At 49.4% G+C, this 18601-nt stretch overlaps 1 protein-coding gene across 2 annotated transcripts in view; it reads right to left on the reverse strand.

The window, feature by feature from the left end:
- Positions 1–883: 883 nt before the first annotated feature.
- The window catches only part of RNF121 (ring finger protein 121), a 48463-nt gene continuing 30745 nt past the window's right edge, over positions 884–18601 (reverse strand). For both annotated transcript variants that reach the window (XM_045293130.1, XM_045293131.1), the window contains exons 4-9: positions 17024–17178; positions 14505–14612; positions 11461–11581; positions 4162–4295; positions 3387–3488; positions 884–2136 (exon numbers count right to left, since the gene is read on the reverse strand). In XM_045293130.1, coding sequence (XP_045149065.1) covers positions 2016–2136; positions 3387–3488; positions 4162–4295; positions 11461–11581; positions 14505–14612; positions 17024–17178 — 741 coding nt within the window. In that variant the 3' untranslated portion in view covers positions 884–2015. The remainder of the gene's footprint in view (positions 2137–3386; positions 3489–4161; positions 4296–11460; positions 11582–14504; positions 14613–17023; positions 17179–18601) is intronic.

An 18601-nucleotide genomic window follows, 5' to 3' on the forward strand; every position in this document is an offset into this window, starting at 1 on the left:
GAAGCTGGGTAACGCCAGGACAGTAATTTAATGCACGTGTATATGGAGGGAGGGAGGGAGAAGGGCTGGGAGGGCCTGAGGTGTGTGGCATGAGGGCAGGAGTGCCGGATACAGGGCCGGGGAAGCCAGGTGTACCAGGAGCAGAAAAGCCCAGGAACCAGCTACTGTCTGCTCTGATTCATGGTAATCCTCCCATGGGCCAGAGGAGGAGTAAATCTGAGAAAATCCACTCTAACCCCGTTTTTTGTTGTTGACATAGGGTTTTTAATGGAAAAGCCAGATAGATTCCAGTTTCTAATGTAGTCTTTGCCAGAAATAAAATCCAGCATGTCCAGACTGACCCAGTTGTAGGGAAGAATTGCCTCAGGCCTCTTACTACATCAGCTGCTTGAGACGGCAGACTCAGAGTCCCATCTTGAAGAGTGGGCGAGGGAGGGCAGAGGGCCAACACGACTACAGTGTGACCAAAGGCAGGGTCGGGCCCCAGGGAGGTCTCCGGACTAGGGAGTATGGAAGCAGCCACGGACAGCCTGGCCTCAGCTTCTCGCCTAAGCCTGACGGGATAGGGAGGACAAAAGTGGGAGGGTGACCTCCGTGCCTGCTGACCAGCCCGCTCCCGTCCGCTCTCCAAGGTGGGGTCCACACGCGACAGGGGCAGTGAGAGCATCCAGGCCTCGCTGGTTAAGAAGCCACAGCGGAGGGTGGCCTGGGGAGTGGGGGAAGTGCCGGGCCCGTGATGCTCCCCAGGACCTGAGCACTTGTACACTTCCGGATGCAGGCCAGGGCTAAGCACACCCCAGGCCCTGCTCTCCAGTGGGCACAGCACAGGAAGCCAGGGCAAGGTACCCGATGAGGTGGGAAAAGAAAGGCAAGAGGGAAGCTCGGCTTTCCAACCCAGCTCACGGAGCTTTATTCAGACCAGAGACAAGATCCCGCCTGGCTCGCCCTGCTGGGCCATGGTCCTTAGGAGCCCAGCGTGGAAGAGCCCACTTGCCCTCCTGCTTGTTCAGGTTCTTGAACCAGGGCTCGGGGCTGCCTGGAAGCCCCCTTTCAGAACCCATGATCACCAGGCCCTCTCTCCCCATCACCCACTGCCCATCGCGTTTGGCAAGATCCATGGCTGGCAAGGCTCACAACGGGGTACTCCCTGGGCAGAAATCCCCCTGCAGCTGCAAGAGCAGGATGGCGGCCGGGAGAAGCTGCCATCTGTCAAGGTCTCTGCGTGCGCGCACACATGCACACACACACTTAGCTTTCAGAGAAGGAAGTGACGTGGCAGCCTATCACAGTAGCTGTTGGCACATGTCACCACTTCCAGGGTGAATCACGCTTGCACAAGGGGCCCTTGATCACTGCTGCCAGCAGCAGCCCCGGTGGCCCGTGTCTGCTGTCTAGCCCTGTACAGGGGCAGGTGGGCCCAGGCTGCTGCTGCTCTCAGCTGCCCCCAAATTCATCAGCGAATTATAAAGCCCCGAGGCTCCCCTTGTGTAAAAAGTCACAGGGCTCCCCTACCGTAGAACAGCGGGGGCAAGGTCACATACACCACCATTCCAGGTCCCCAACGGGGTTGCACGGGGCACTTCAGCCCTTGGAGCTCCGCTGCAGCACCGGTCAGCTAGAGTTCCTTCCAGAACCAGCAAGAGCTCACCAATGCCTCCCGCCAGAAACAAGGCCCCTTTAAATAAAAAATGTGGGTCTACTATACCCTGCCAAGAGGGAAGGTGAGGCCAGGAGGAGGCGGGGCAATTTCTATGTTCCACAATAAAAAAAGGTGTTGTTTTTTTTTAAATATATTCATCAAAATAGTTTTCTTTTAAAAAGCACCCCCACTGCTGGCAGCCCGCTTGCTGGTTCTCCATCACACCCCTGCCCAGCCCGGACACAGCTGAAGGGGGTCCTGAGTGGCCCGAGCGTCCCTTTGAGTCTGTCCCGCCCAGGAGGTCTCTGTGGGTAGGGAGGAGGGCCCTAAGGTCCATGGTGGGTGGGTGAGTTTGCTGCTGCTGTGCTGCTTGTGACTATTCCAGGCCCAGGATGTAGTTGATGCCTTGTACCAGGCCAATGATGACAGGCTGCCAGGCTACCAGGTATCGGAGCCAATCCAACAGCTGCCCGTACATGACGTGAGGCCGCTCCCAGCTGTCAGTATGCTAAGGAAGAGGCTGTGTGTACGAACCCCTATGGGGATGGAGGGGATCCCCTGGCTCAGCTGTCTGCCCAGCGGCTCTGCAGCTCATGCTGGAGGGCTGGGCCCAGAGAGCGGGGGCAGGCGGCTGAGGGGACAGTCGCGGTGAAACCAGCTGTCCACGTGCAAGGAGGCCCGCCACTGCAACTCGGATGGCTGTCCGAGCCAGAACATGTGGCCCAGGCCTCTGTGGGTGTACGTGGGGCAGTGGCTGGCGACAGGAAGACAATGATCCTGATTTTGTAAGAAGGTTATGAGGCAAAGTGGAAACAATAGAAAATTCCCACTCATTTAATTCAATTTTTGAAGCCTTTTCATACAGGGGGAGTGGGATAAGATAACGTTTAAGTTTCTTCTAATGTTCGAAATGGAAGCATTTCTAAGAAAGGAGTTGAGTTTACAGAGAGCAGGAGGGAAGGAGAGTCCAAAAGGCTAGCCTAACTACTGGCCCCTGGGAGGGCAGAGTCCCCATCCACAGCACTGGGGAAGCCAAGCCGAGAGAGCCTGGAGGTGAGTGCCCTTCTGTTTGCCCTGAGGCCCCTGCTGGCCGAGAGGGCCAGATGCGAAAGATGGGGAATCCCAGCTCGGGGTGGGGTGGGGGGTGTGCACTTGAGGGGAAACTGGGGAAGCACTAAGTCTCAGCATGGCCAATTACTTCACTTTCCTGAAGGAGGGCCTGTAAAGGAGGCCGGCCAGAGGCTTCTCTTCAAGCCCGTGGGAGCAGGCAGGGGCAGTGTTCCCCCCTGCAAAGCTGAGCAAGGGACTAGGAGCGGCCGGATCACAGGGCAAGGGAAGGGAGCTGGGAAGTTTCCAGCATACAGGTTGAGGTGGAAGAGCAGGGCAAGACCCCAGTCAGGAGGGCTGGCTGGGTAGGAAGCGGTGGCACAGTGTGCCGACAGTGGATGGTGGCAGGGGCCCCTCTGCAGGCCCTGTCAAGGCACCAAGCTGGTCCCTCGGACAGCATGCCTAAGGAAGGCACAGCGAGCCCGAATGCAACCATGACTGCAACACCACTGCCGAGCTGCTCGACTCCCGCCCCCCCCTCCCATCCCCTACAAGTCATGAAGAGAACGATGTAGACAAGGAGCAGGTTTGGGGCAGAAGGCAGGGTGCCAGGTTCTCCTATCAAAATTAAAGGCTTTTGGAAAACTATTAGCCAGTACTGTCTCTCCACTGCCCACTTCAGGAAGAACGCAAAGGATACGGGTTACTGAACATCCTCTTGAGGTCCACCTTCTCTTTGCAGTAGGGACACGTCTGCTTCTTTCCCACAATGCACCAGCCACGGATGCAGAACTCGTGGAATCTAAGCACCAGTGGTTAAGGGAAATGATGCGCAGCTAGGAAGATACTGTAGCCATGGCAGTCCTCAGGAACGCAATGGTTCCCGCTGACGACATGGCCCCACTCTGACTCCTCGTCCCATTAGTTGTGCTGTCCTGGGCCACGCCTTGAGGCGAGGAGAACCAGCCTGTCCTCTAGTACTGGATATGAGGCCAAACAGAGGCCCTGGCTGGGAACTGAGGAGGAGACCCGTGCTATTCAGGGGTTCAGCGAGAGGCATCCACTCACTTGGGACGGATAGAATCTTGGGTGATCTGGCCAGGCTGTCACCCATTTTCACAGACAGTGGGTCCACTCCATGGGAAAGGAGAGGAAGGCCGGCACTGCCACCCCTGGAGTCAGCTTCTCTGGAGAGGCAGAGCCAGCCACCATCAAGTGGGTTTCCAGTCAGAGCAGGACTGCGCCCCCAGGGTCTCCATGGCTGCTCTTTGCGTAGTAGACTGGCAGGCCCTTCTTCCAAGGTGCCTCTGGGTTCGCAGCTGAGTGTGGTAACAGGGTGCATCCCAGGGCCCCTTCTCCTGCAGGAAACACCACCCTCACTTGTGCCTTCCTCCGACACTCCTCCTTCAGAGGTCTGGACCAGCACTCCCCCCCCACCCCCACTCCCAGCTGGTCGGGGGTCCGAGGAAGGATACACGTGATTGCAGGACAGCCTGTACGTGTTCTCGATGATGCCCTCTTCACTGACATCCACAAAGATCTGCTGCCCGCACACGGCACACACGCTCTCCGACAGGTGCTTGGTCGGCATACCTGACTGGCTGTAGAACTGGAGAAGGGCAAGAGGAGAATGGGTAAGCGCTGTGAAAACCAGCTACCGTGGAAGGCACACGGGGGTCTGGTGTCTGCACACGAAGCAAAAGGGCAAGAGGAGGCCTCGGAGCCAGGGGCGTCTCTCACACGCCAATTCCAGCATGACTCTGCTGGGCAGGGGTGCTGGAGAGAGGTAGAGCAAAGAGGTGCCAGGAAGTGACATCTCATCGAACCCGAACACTGTGCTGACGTGGCATCAGGGACAGGGCAAGGTTTGCAGCCAGACTGTCTGTCAGAGACGGACCACATCTAGTCCTCAAGATTTACAGCCGCGAGCCATGCAGTGTGAGGCTGTTCAGTGCAGAGGGCGCATGTGCAGCAGACACTGAGGCAGCATTGGTTCACGTCTTCAGACAACACTGGGCACGAGGTCTCAAACAGCCACCCATGACCAATCATTAGACCTTAAGGAGTTTAAAACACCAGTGGAAATGTCAAAAAAGCTTCATGTATACCAATCCTCATTTAAGCATTACTTATAATTAGAGAATAACCAAGGAAATGGGAATTCCCACAAGCAACTAACAATAGAAGCACAGAAAAAGAAGTCAGGGCACACACACACAAGGGGTCCCAAGTGATAATCCTTCAACCGACACTTAAGCTGTAACATCAATCCCGATTCAGGAGATGGGTTGGAACCTTGAGGAAGAGCTACTACGATTCATGCTGGAGTTCTCTGCTTCAGGACCCTGGGACCAAGGGCACAGGATCAGAGGGGACTGGGAGGAGGAAAGTCTAAGAAAATGCCTGTCAAGTCCTGGGTTTCAAGAGCTCTGCTGCTGTGGCAGCAGGTGGGCAGGGTCAAATCCCATTGGCGCCTTCAATCCATCACCAGCCAAGGCTGTCAAGTCAGGATGACCCAGCAGGATGACAGTTACGGGAAGCACAGGGGAGGCACGCACGCACAGCGCAAAGCCCTGGGCGACGTCGTTCAGCTTAACCTCCCCAGACTCTTGTTTCAAAGTTCTATGAACAGACGAGACTGGGTACCGACTAAGTGCCAATCACTGGACTCAGTACTTGGGATAAATGCTGGCAAAACACAGAACTACGTCTGTCCTCTTGGGCTCTCCGTTTAGCTAGGGAGACGGATGTTAAAAAGTACCTATGTGAAGCAAGAACTAAAACCATTAGACGGGTTAAGTAAGAACCCTGCACAAGGAAGGGAAAGGGGCTTCTGGCAGAGCACCTGAGAAGGCTTCTTTGCAGGCATGGCCTTTGTGGGGGAGCCTTACAGGATGGGTGGGAGAGTCAGATGACAAGGGGCAGGAGTGGAGAGGAGAGGCCCTGAGGCAGGAAGGAACTTGAGAAACTGGACCGGTCTGAAGTGGCTGCAGAGTTGAGGCAGAGGGAAACCCGGAAACCTGTGGCCCCAGCAAGGACACCGGCCTTGAAATGGGAAGTCACTTGAAGGCGGTGGGAGGTAGGGAGGAAGGTGAGGAGACTCAATTTTGTGAGGCTGTAAGAATGGGTGGATTCAGAGGGCCCAGTCGGAAGATCACCGTCTTTGAGAAAGCAATAGTTGACAGTAGTCTGTGCTAAATAATGACTGGGCTTTTTGGTGGTCATGAAAATGGAGTAAAGTGGGCGGACGCCAAATAGAAGGCTGACTAACAATGGTCTGGAGCTCAGTGAGGCGTTCTAGAGGCCACTGGAACACAAACAGGCAATGCCTAGGCAAAGAGTAGAGCAGATGGCTGAGGTCTGAGCTCAGACAAACTAAGACAGAAGAAGAAGAGCCAGCAAAGGAGACAGAAAGAAAACCAAGACAGAGAAATGACACAAAAGCAGTGGGGTTAGCAGTCTGACATTTACACCACAGCATCACCAGGGAGAGGATGAGTTTGCTGTGCAGCAATTACAGAGAAGTCCACCAAAATCAGTGACTAGTGGCCAGAGAAAAAGTCATTTCAGAAGTGTTAGGAGTTCACTTTGTCCCCGCATAATATTTGTTGACGCTCTAGCCTTTGGTACTGTGAATTAGACCTTATTGGGAAATAAGGTCTTTGCAAGTATAATCAAGTCCACACGAGGTCATTAGGGTGAGTCCTAATCCAGTATGACTGGTGTCCATCCACACAGGGAGAAAGTCACAGGACAATAGAGGCAGAGACAGAGCAATGCATCTAAGTCAAGAAACGCCAAGGATTGGAGGCAACACCAGGTGACAAGAGAAAGACATAGTACATATCCACTCTCACAGCTTTCTGAGCACCCGGCCCTGCCGACAGCTCAATCTTAGACTTCAGCCATTCCGTTAGTGGTTATTAATGTTCGCTATGGCAACCTAATACAAAGGGGCAGATGAACAGAGGCCAGATTAGAATGGGCTAAGGAGTCAATGAGAGGTGATCTAAAGAAAATAGGAACCATACCTAAGTTCAGCTTGTTGGCACTGAATACTGAAAGTTCTGTAGACTGCCAAAAGAACAAACAGATCTATCTTGGAAGAAGTACTGCCAGGATGCTCCTTAAGGTAAGGATGGTGTTTTGGACATGCTGTCAGGAGAGACCAGTCCCTGGAAAAGGACACCATGCTTGGTAAAGGGAGGGCGGAGAAAGAGAGGAAGAAGTCCTTGACACGATGCACTGACACAGTGACTGCAACAACGGCTCACGTCTAAGGACAGTGGTGAGGCTGGCGCAGGCGCAGGCAGTGTTCCATCCTGCTGTGTACAGGGTCAATGTGAGTCGGAACTGACTTGACGGCTCCTACCAACAACAACCATTTGGGAAACAGGTCAGGGCGCGTGAGGGGAAAGTGTGTCAAGCAAAGGGTTGTTGTTGTTGTTGCATTTAGAAGATAGCTTAAAAGGTTAGTGGAAGAACCCATACATAGGGAGCCATGAAAGTCACAATGAGAACGGGACTAATCAACAGCATACGATGCCCCGAGGCAGGAAGATAATGGATCCAGAGTGCAGGTAGGACTGGCCTTTGACAGGAGAAAGGATGCTCACCCCACTGTTAACTGGACGGTAGAAGGAGGAAGAGATGGGTGCAAATGCAAGACGTGTAACTATAGATCAGATCATTGTGGGAATTCCCATTTGGCTTTTAGTTCCTCCTTTTATGCAACTGAGAGTTTTAGTACAACAGGAGGCCCGGACATCAGCTTAGCAGGAAGGGAGGGGGGAGGAGGTACAAGCAGAGAAGGTCAGAAACAGACATTCCCCCAAAAGCAGGCATGAGCTCTGTAGGAGGACACCATCCCCAACCTCACAAAGAACCGGGCAGGCTGAGAAAACACAGGAGCTAACACGGGACAGGGGTTCCATCAGGAATGTCACAGGCAATTGTGCTGTGTGAGCCTGAGGTGCTTTCAGTCTACTCTCTTCTCCTGGCAGATGTGGAGACCGATGCTCGAAGGAGGAGAGTCTTGAACCGGTGCAGGGAGCTGGAGGCGGCACTGAAGCCCCGTGCCCTGCGCCTAGTTACTTCAAGCAGGCAGTTTCAGGAGTATTCTTCCGAAAAACTGAGTAAAATGCCCATTTCTCAGGGTCATAGCAAAGAAGATTCCATGCCACAGAGCAGTCTAGAATTACTTCACATATCAGGGAGGGTTGGCAATTACTCCTAAGTTGTTCTTTGAACATTCTGAATGTTGTAGGTTTTGGCTTCAGGCGCCCTGGTGACTAGAGCTGATGTGCTCCCCAAACGCCTCGGCTACTCTGAAGGCTGGCGATCCGTGGGAGCAAAGCCCTGATGATCGCTCTCCTCCCGAGGAGAGTCCAGCCCAGGACTCCTCAGGGCACTTCTACCTGTCACACGGCGTCCCCGAGTGGGAAGCGGCGTAAAAGCACTTCACGCCACGTGTGGCCACAACAAAGAGACAGGTGAGCTCTACAGAGGCCCCAGGCTCCAGAGGTCAGTGAGCTGGGGCTCACAGTGACCCTGTGGACACAGAAGGAAGCAGTGCCCGTCCTGCCCCAGTGCCCGACTGGTATTTCTGAGCCTCTGGTTGCAGTCATTGTGCACCCAGCTTGTTGAAGGTCTTCCCGTCTCTCACTGACCTTGGCTTTACCAAACACGGGGGTCCTTTCCCAAGGCATGGTCGCTCTGCGTGATAGGAACAAAGTACACGAGACCAAGTCCTGCCACCCTCAAATCCAAGGAGAATTCGAGCTGTCCTTCTTCCAAGACAGAAGATTACAGATAACAATATGTACTGTACGTGTCCATGAGTACTCAGTAAGTAGTAGTTATCATTACGACCACTACCGTCAAATGAGTTACTGCTATGGACCAGGCTATTCTACGAGGGCTTTCTGTGACATCTCATCTGATCCTTGCAATAAGGGTGATATTACAACAACTCAGCGTTGCTGTAAAGTCAAGTCAGAGAGGTAAAGTAACTTGTTCAAGAGCATAAGGCTAATTAAAAGTGGGCTAGAATTTGAAGCCGGGGCTGTCTTAATTTCAAACCCCTACCTCTTTTTCCATTACTTCAAATCAGATGAATGGGCAGGTCGTCCTGCCCTGGTATTACCTGGACCTTCTGAGGATTCATGAGGTAAATCTGAGGCAGAGTTAGAGGGAAATGTGAAGTAGAAAATACAGCCCGCTGCATCACGGACAACATCTTCTCTACCACCATCCCCAGGACTGTCTCAGAGGAGGAAGCCCCAGAAAGCAGGCTTGTTCCACAATCACTGCCCCTGCTGCCTATGACTACCCATGCCTTTTTGGATGTGAAAAAAAAGAGATGTCACCTGGGGTCTCCTTGACTCAACTTAAGGCTGATTCAAGTTTAGCTTACAGATTTTCCCATGTCAGAAGGAAAGAGGAGCTGTTAGGGACTAAACAGAGTAGTGTGGGGGACTACAGAGTTGGGAAAAGTAGTGAAGGTATTAGTCGTATCATTATAAGACCTCACGATGTCACCTCCAGGAACCCTGAGATGGATCAATCACCGGGATCTCTAAAGATCCCACCATTCTCAGAGAAGACCTAGTGTGTGACCTTGAAGTCTGGTAGGGGCAATGGCTCTAAAAGCAACAATGACTCTAGGCAGGCATCTGGAACCAGAGAATGGGCAAAGGACTGTGATGCGAAGGTTCCTGGGTGGCAGCACTGGTAGGGGCAGCAGCAATGGTGGTACCTGTACAGGCTGTTCTCAGTCATACTTGGTACAAGGTAAAATGGTCACTGTTGCTTGAATAAATACTTGAACAGACTGGTTGATGGACTCATATAAACCTGGATTTTTCTGCCTTTCTTGAATTGTCTTCCCCAAAACCCAGATCAGGTTCTGGCTCCAGGCCAGGGATATTCTGAAATCCAGGTCACCATGGCTCAGGGACCCAAGTTATCCTGAATGGAGCAAGGCCCACTTTACCAAAGACTTGGCAGAAATAAGAAAACACAAGGGATCGCGGGGTTGGAAAGAACCTAAAAGGTAGTGCCGTTCACCCCTTCAACGTATGCTAGCATGCCCTCTTCCGCACCCCAGCCTGGCCCCATGGGTCGGCACACAGCAGAGTGCCAGCAGGGGTCTGTGGTCAAGTCCCAACAGTATCTGTTGTGGAAAACAATGAGCAATTCCTGGTGACTCACCTAGGTCCCCAACCCTAGTGACACTAGGGAAGTGACACTGCTTGTCAGCAGAGGCAGAAGCAGTTTCCCGTGACAAGGACAGTCATTCTTTCTCAACGTCAGTTATGTAGGGAAGAGCTACCTCCTCAGAAACACAGCAGGTTTCAGAAGCCTGGTCTGGGGCGTCAGGGGAGGAAGAGGTACATGGAAAAAGGAAGATAACATTTTTTTTTCCTTCAAAAAGAACACGCAGTCTCTACATATTTGAAGGAAGTAGTTGTTGAGATGTGGATTCTGGTTGGTGGGTCCAAAGACGGCACTGACTCAGAAGTAGGCTGCGAGAAGACAGATGCAGGGTCTGGAATCACTAAAAAGCAGCCAGTCTTGTGAATGAGCTGAAGCTCAGTCAGATACTCAATAAATGCCGCAGAGGCTGGGACTGTGAAACAGTACAAATACTGGAAAATGCCAGCACACTTCCTTAGAAAGTTGGAAATGGAAATGTCTAATGATCCATTATCTGCAGACTTCTCTCCAATCTGTTTTCTTCCCAGAAGCTGCAATCTTTTCAAAATGCAAATCTGATGTCCTTCTTTACCTGACAATACTTTCAAAGCTTCCCAGTGAAAATCCTTGCTTCGGCCACTGATCCAGTTCCTTCTTTTTCTGGTCATTTCTACCGTATTCTCATCCCTACAAGCAACCTAGTCTTACTTCCCCAACACCTCCCACCCTTTCTTCTACGCCATGGCCCTCAGACACGCTGTCTCGTATGCACCTCAGCTACTTCCTCTAGTTAACGCCTGCACATTGTTCAAGTCTCAACACAAGTCACATTTTCAGGGATGCTACCTTTGAGACCCTCGACCAGTGGTTCTCAACCTTCCTACTGTCGTTACCCTTTAATACAGTTCCTCATGTGGTGGTGACCCCCAGCCATAAAATTATTTTCATGGCTACTTCATCACTGTCATTTTGCTACTGCTATGAATCAGGCGACCCCTGTGAAAGGGCCGTTCGACCCACAGGTTGATAACTAAACTATTATACCTGCCCTGGACTATTATTTCTGTTCATCGCATCACGACTCTATTATACTACTTAGGAAAGTTGTATTTTTCTATTTATTTGTCCACTTATCACTTTACTATCCATCTCTCCACTAGAAAGTAAAATCCTTTAGGGCAAAAACCGTGTATACTTTGGTGCACTTTGTGATTTCAGCACCTAGCACAGTGCCCTGACACAAGCTGATGTTACTAGCTGCCTTCAAGTTGGTTCCACTATTGGCACAGTCCTGTGCCATCTGACAACCATTTTTTATTTAATGCCTTCTTTGTGGCCCAGGCACATTATATAAATTTGCTAATTGAATACTTTCTCCTTTTTAGGGGCTCGTTCCTGTAATGGCTCTAAAGCTATAAATTCCAAGGTACATCTGAGATCTGGATTTCCAAGTTATCAGGAAGGAGTTCCCATGCATTATACTCAATCTTCAGCGCCTTTCTCCTCCGTCATATAGGCATGCTCTCCTCAGCTCTCTGAAGACAGCAAGGGTCAGTATGGAGGCCAGGTGAACTCACCCCTATGGTAGACGCCATGTAGTCCGCACACATTTCTGCAAAGTCCCGTTCAAGAACTCCATAGTAGAGGCCATAGAAGAGGAGGGAAATGCCGAAGTCCATGGCATCTTCGGGCTTGATTCTGTAAGGGAGCAGGGTGGTCAGGAAGGCCCGCCCTGGCGGAGACTCAAGTGCTTTGGTCACTACTCTGTGCCATATGAGGCAGGATCTATGGCTAGAAGGTCAGGGCGAAAGCCAGGGATTGGCAAACTACAGCCAAATTTGACCAGCTGCCTATCTGCATATGGCCGGTGGCCACTGCTTGCTAGTAAATACTGTGAGCTGTGGAGACCAAGTGAGGACATCCTGTTCTCGACTTGGCTCCCAATGGCTGACTCCCTGCTGGTGGCCATTCCCTGCAGGTGTCCACAGCACACACTGGACAACATTTCTATGCTGGGGACTCAGCTGTTGGAAACTGTTGGGCACCGAGCAAGGGAATTTAGTCTGGACGTTGGAAACTCACTACGATGCTCTGCCTCTAGCTAGCTTCCCACGTCGCAAAGGCTGAGCTCCCCAAGAAAGAAGGCTACGTCAGAATCTGGGCGTCATTGGGTAATGATCACATTGGCCACACCCCTTGTCAAGCCCTTCCTTCTGAGAAGCGCACCCACCCCTCAGGTCACCCAGACAAACCAGGTGGGGCTTGACCATTTTCTCTTGCTACATAAAGGAAAAAACACACCAGCTGCTACTGAGTCAGTCTGACTCACTGAAGCCCATTGTTGCAAAGAGAACTATGCTTCATAGGGTTTTCCATGGCTGTGGCCTTTCAAAAGTAGATCTCACCAGGCCTTTCTTCTGAGGGGCCTCTGGATAGATTTGAACCATTAACCTTTTAGTCAGGAGCAGACTGCTTAACCATTTACACCAATCAGGGATTCCCTCTTGTTATATAAGTCCACTGATCCTGACTCATTACAACCCTAAACGAGCAGAGTAGAACCACTTCTTAGGGTTTCTAAGTCTATAAATCTTGCTTTGATGTTTGCCTTTTGACCCAGGAAGCTTAAAATACTATTTAAGCCCTTTCAGGAAAACCTTCCAACCACAATTTTAAAAAAATTATAAAGGTTAGTAATATTTACATACGTTAACATGAAAGTTTGAGTTATACCTATCCATATTTGACATTATGTTGTTAATGTTAAATTATGGTCCAAGTGTATGTACTGAGAAGGATAAAGAGCTTGCCTGTAATAAGAGGCTTCTTGTAAGGTCAGTGGTTCAAACCCACCAGTTACTCCTTAGGAGAAAGATGAGGCTATCTGCTCTTACGACAATTTACAGCCTCGGAAACCCTATTGGATCACTATGAGTCAAAATCCCTTTGATGAAAGTGGGTTTTGTTTTTGTAGCTGAGTCTATGATTACTAGAGCAAACTTAAAATATTTGTGCTAAGAATGACCTTTGTTCTTTTAAGATTGTAAAATATATTTAGCATGTTGTTGTTGTTGTTGTTAGGTGCCACTGGGCTGCTTTCCAAGGCACAGAGCCCTACTTGCGAGAGGAGAACTACCCCATGGGGCTTCCTAGATGTGGCTGTAAGGGAGCAGACTGCAGCATCACAGGGTGGGTACAAACCAACCTGAGTCAGCAGCTGAGCGTTTAACTCTGCCACCAGGGCTCTACGTTTATTACAGAAAGGCATATACAGAGCGCTGACTTTGCTCATCAACCTTATAATATTTACCCCACTGACACTACATGATTGCTTTGATACCAATAGCCCAATCAATGACATAAACACAAGGAAGAATCTCAATTTGGTTTTTCCTCCCATATAATCAAGTAACAAGAAATGGCAATTATGGGGTGGGGGTGAGAGGGAATTTTTAGAATATGATGGAGAATCTTGATCTTTTTTTTTCTTTTCACTATACAGATTAGGAAGGTAACAGCAATATCTTGGCTTTCTTTGATGTAAGACTACATTGATGAATTTCTTTAACCCTTTCTGGGACCCATTTTCCCTTTCACTCTTAACTCCCCTTTCACACTTTTCCTGGAGAAAAGAATTCTAAGGATGTCCCCGCACTGTGTCAAGAGGAACTTATTTTACTTGTCTTAAAACAGACTTTCAAAAGACTCCTGCCTACAGTGCCCTGTTTGAGGAAGAGGCCAGTGAGCATGTGGATAATGTAAATTATCTACAAATACCTGGTGGGTTTGGGCTTACTTGACTGTGGTGCCTTCTTGAAATTGGACATGTTTCTTGGCGAAATGAGGCTGCTAAGTCAGGGTGGCTCTCACAGCCTTGTCACCTCAGCTGTCATGTTGTTTTAACAGCCCTGAGGCTGCTGAGAAGACTCCCTGCAGACACTGCCCTGCTGCTGTTTCTTGTCTTGGATCTGCTGCCAGTGTGGCCCCAAGAGCTACTCTAACCCAGGGTTGGTAATTTTTTATAAAGGGTTAGCCTGTAAATGTTTTAGGTCCTAGCCCAGAGTTTCTGCCACAACTACTCAAATCTTGTTGTATTACAGAAATAGCCACAGATAATGCAGAAATGAATGAGCCTGGCTCTTCCCCACTAAAACTTTATTTTAAAAGGGAGTGGTCAGCTGGATATGGCCTGTGGGAGCCATCTGCCAATCCCTGATCTAGTTGAACGGAACATCCTTCAGGCAGTGTGGACCTGCAATAAACAGCACCCACGTGGGAGGGAGGGGAAAAAGAGGAGCTTAAGTAGAAAGAAAATGTTTGGGAAATGTTGATGGCAACCTATTTACAAGTGTGCTTCATACAGTTGAATGATGGATTGTTATAAGATTTGTAAGAGCCCCCAAATAAAATGATTAATTTAAAAAATTGTTTTAAAATAGTACCCACGTGGCCAAGGAAGATGGTTCTGATACGGGGACAGATTATGAGTGAGTGGCTAAAGTCAGTATTAGGCTTCCTTTTGTCATGACAGCCTTTTCCACTAATAAATAAACAGTTAGGAAGACAGGTACACCACCCTGGCGCTTCTCACACCAGCAAAAACAAAGCAAAAGGTACTCACTTGAATAATAAGTTAAGACCAAAGAGAGTAAACATGACTGCCATGTAGCCTACGATGCCAGTGGCATAGCTGATTTTATAGATGAGCAGGAACCACTTATAAACCAACCTGGAGGAAGGGAAAACAGTTAGTACAGCAGAGACTTTGCCTCGCCTCCAGAGCACCTCGCTCCCACAGCGGACGGTGGCACGAGGCTTCTTGAGCAACTCCAGGCCCTATCCAAAGCAGTCACTCCTGGAATTGCAGGAGCATCTCCATATACTAGCGAGCCAGTCCTTTGTATTTCCTAGTCTTGGACCAAAGAAAAAAAAGAGATCCCCAACAGGAGGCTTCGCCCTTCCGAGACAGCACTGAAGACCTCAGACAAGCTTGCATCTCAATCAGTAGATCAAACTCATGTTTGTTGCACAAAGAAGTAGTGACTGAAAACTATGGCTTTACTCAGGACGTGGCAGGTCCAGGCAGTGCCTCTTTCTGTTGGACACATGAGGTTAAATATTGCTATCAGGTCAAGCAATGTTTCTACTATTCAAGTCAAGCCAATTCTTCTCCCCCCGCTCCCCCCAACAGTTTTACTGGCAAGTAATTTACATATCATATAATTCAATAGTTCAACCATTCAATCATGTGGAGAATTGTGCAATCACCCCCACATCAACTTTAGAGCATCCCCCACCCCCCATGGTTAAATGGCCTTTAAGATGATTTATGCAATCATGATCCGTTCTAATGCTCCCTCCCCTTCCCGTCTTTATCAGTTACTCCTGAAATCCCCCTTTCCTCCCTACCTCCCCATCCCACACCCTGTGTCCCCTACATCCCCTTGTATCCATTATTATCTTTTTGCATCCACTCCTACGTCGAGCGATTCTTACTGTGGGTTTTCTGGTCAGTCTCAGCAGCTGAGTAATCCCAGGGAAGTCCTTTTCCTCGTCTGAGACAGTGTATTTGTGAAACTGAGGGAAACCACCTCACTGGACCGTAAAGAGTTTGTTGCCTGGTCCATATTATATTATGCTCAATAAATGCTGAATGGATTAATGAGAATGTTCATGAATGTGTTACTATATTAGGCTGACAGAGGTTGACACTGTTTCTTGGAGATGGGTACCATGTTTGATGGATGCCACTTCTTCATAATCATCCTATACCAGAGACCAGTTATTATCCCATTTCTGGGGTGGAGCAGTCAGGCTCAGAATGGTGAAGTCATATAACCACAAGTAGCAGGGCTCGATTCTCATCTACGTGGTCTTTAAAGTAACCACCTGCAGCCAGACAGGGGCTTTGGGATCACCAACTCCACCTCCAGATCTATTTTACTTTGTACAAAGAAACTTAGAAGGCCGGGAGAAAGACTTGGGAGTAAAGCTGAGCTTATGGGGCATGAACAGAGCAGTTAGCAATAGAGGAGACTTTGAATCCGGTAGTCACAACTTCTGAAACCAGCTAGTCCCTTTGCTAGGTTCTCCTGGACCCGTGTAAAAGCCTCTTGTACCTCTCGCCAACTGCACTGCAGCAGGTGCTTGCCCATCCATATCCTCCCTGCACCAAGCACTCCTCGAGGCCGAGGACCGTCTTACCCAGCTCTGCATCACCAGCACTCAACACCAGGCCTGGCACATACACGCAGCCAGTGGGTGCAGACTCACAGTGGCCCGGCAGGACAGGGCAGAACTGCCCCAGGGGCTTCTGAGGCCTAACTCTCTATGGAAGTAGAAAGCCCATCTCTTTCCCATGGAGTAGCTGGTGGTACCAAACTGTTGACCTTGTAGTTAGCAGCCCAATACATAATCACTATGCCACCAGACTGGCACACAGCAGATGCTTATTAAAGGAATAAATGAGAAATTATCTTTTTCAATAAAATATAGATATTAAATGATCTCACAAGTTGGTTGAAAGGTTCAAACATAAAAGTATTTAAGGGGGTGCTTTATGACCCAAGAAAGAATTATTTGCTGGAAAACTGCAAACTTGTTGAAACTCATTTACTTAACCAAAATTCACAGTGATCAAAGTTAGCCCACTATGTACCTGCCTATACTAGGACCAGGATATGCAGTCACAAACAAAACAGATGTAGTCCCTGACTTCATAGTTGTAGCTTAGTGGGGGAGATACTAAAAAAATAATACCTAACTATAAATTGTGGTAAGTAAAAAATTCTGAAGGAAAACTATGCTATGTTAATTATGAGAGAACAGGAACAGAAAATCTAATTAAAAATCAAAAAAGTGGTTGCAGAAATAACATTTAAAACAAACCCACACCAGTCACTGAGATTCACTTATTTGTTGGTTTTGAATACAAACTTTTACATGAACCTTATGTCATGTAAGCACGCTGTAGGGGAAAGATTTGGGGGTTTTCATCTGTGACTAGAGGGGTGGTGAGTCTCCTAATCAACTTATCTTGGAGGACCCCTGATCAAATCATCTAAAGCACCCTCCTCCCATGCATCCCAACCCATTCTCTCAGGGGACCTGAGCTTTTCCCCATGAGCCTGCAACTCTCACCTGGGAGTTGTCTGTATGAGAGGCTTTCGGGTGGCTCGGAAGGTGATGAAGGCAGTGATGGCAGAGAACAAGCTCCAGACCCCTAGGAACCTCCACCAGTGCAGCTTCACTGTGAAATAGAGGGGGACAACCCACATCTGAAAGAGGGTCACCATCTGAAACACAAACACAGGCACTTCAGCTCTACCCGCAAGTCCAGAACGCACCTGTGCTCCCGCCCCCCTTCAGCCTGATTCGCTCCTCTATTTCCCATCTCGGATACATGGAGCAGTCTGCCCCAAGGTGGTCAAAGTTAGGAGCCTGGAGCACATTCACCAGTCTCTTGGCTGTATTCTTTCCATTTGCGCCTGGCGACTTCTTGATTGGCTGACTACGGCACCCTCTTTGCACGTTTCCCTGCATTCTGTGGCCCCTCTGCCAATGTATTCTCAGGACCACAGAGTCTTATCTCTAACACAGTCTTGAACTTGTCATTTCTCTGCTTAAAACCCTCCAAAGACCCCCTACGTCTCCTAGCCAGGCAGCCAGGTCGTTCATACATGGCTTCAACCATTTTGAGGCCCACCTCCTGCAATTCCCCTTGCCTCTGGTCAGGTTGTCCCCCTCAGGTTAAAACAACCCTCCCACCTGCTTTTCTGTCTGATCACTTACACATGGGCCTTCACGCTCCTTTCCAGGCAGACTGAGTCCTGAGGCTCCAGTTCACTACAGGATCTTATCTAGGGCCCGAGGCTGGGTTCAAACTCATTCTATACCTGAATATAAGTTCCTGGAGGACAGCTCCTAGGCCGTATTGATCTGTTTCCTCTGTGCTGGGAAGTTGACTGCCACATGATGGATTCTCAATACATTTGGGTGAATATATGGGAGAAAATAAAAGCTAAGAGGCTAAGAAGGAGGCACAGTCCTGTTCTAAGGAGTGTCTACTTTACTCTAAGGAGCCTTGGTGGCATAAATGTGCTGCTAACTAAAAAGGTCAGCAGTTTGGACCTGCCAGCCATTCTGCCAGGCTTTCCACTCTCAGAGATTTAAAGCCTTGAACTCCAGGGAGTAGTTCTCTGCCCTACAGGATCACTGAGAGTCAGAATCAATTAGATGTCAGTGGGGTTTAATTGTTTATTTTACTCTCCTTTCCTTCGGAGTTTTACCACAGACCTGTTGCTGAAAGATTTCATATGCATAAAACGAGTTTGATTCTAAGACAGGTTTGAGAAGTAAAAGCCCAAACCATCAGTACCATCAAGGAAGGAATCGGGACAAACTTCAGAGCACTGGCCCAGGGAACTCATAGGCTCACTGCAATAGGGAAGGGTACACACAGGTGATCTGGAAATCAACACATGGAATTGAATAAGAATAAAACACCTGTGCGCCTCAAAAGACTTCACCAAGAGGAAAACAAATCAACCCACAGACTGGGAGAGGAATTTTAGTAATGACACATCGGACAAAGAGTTCATCACTAAAATGTGTAACACCCTCATGGGCTGCAAAAAGAGGAAAACAGTTAACCCCCTAAGGAGGTGGGCAAAAGAACTGAAAAGAACTTTCACTCAGGAGGAGACCCGTAGGACCAAC

The sequence above is a fragment of the Echinops telfairi genome, unplaced genomic scaffold (genome assembly GCF_000313985.2).
Source record: "Echinops telfairi isolate 266 unplaced genomic scaffold, ASM31398v2 ScPeMD7_1713;HRSCAF=2227, whole genome shotgun sequence".
Classification (NCBI taxonomy): domain Eukaryota; kingdom Metazoa; phylum Chordata; class Mammalia; order Afrosoricida; family Tenrecidae; genus Echinops; species Echinops telfairi.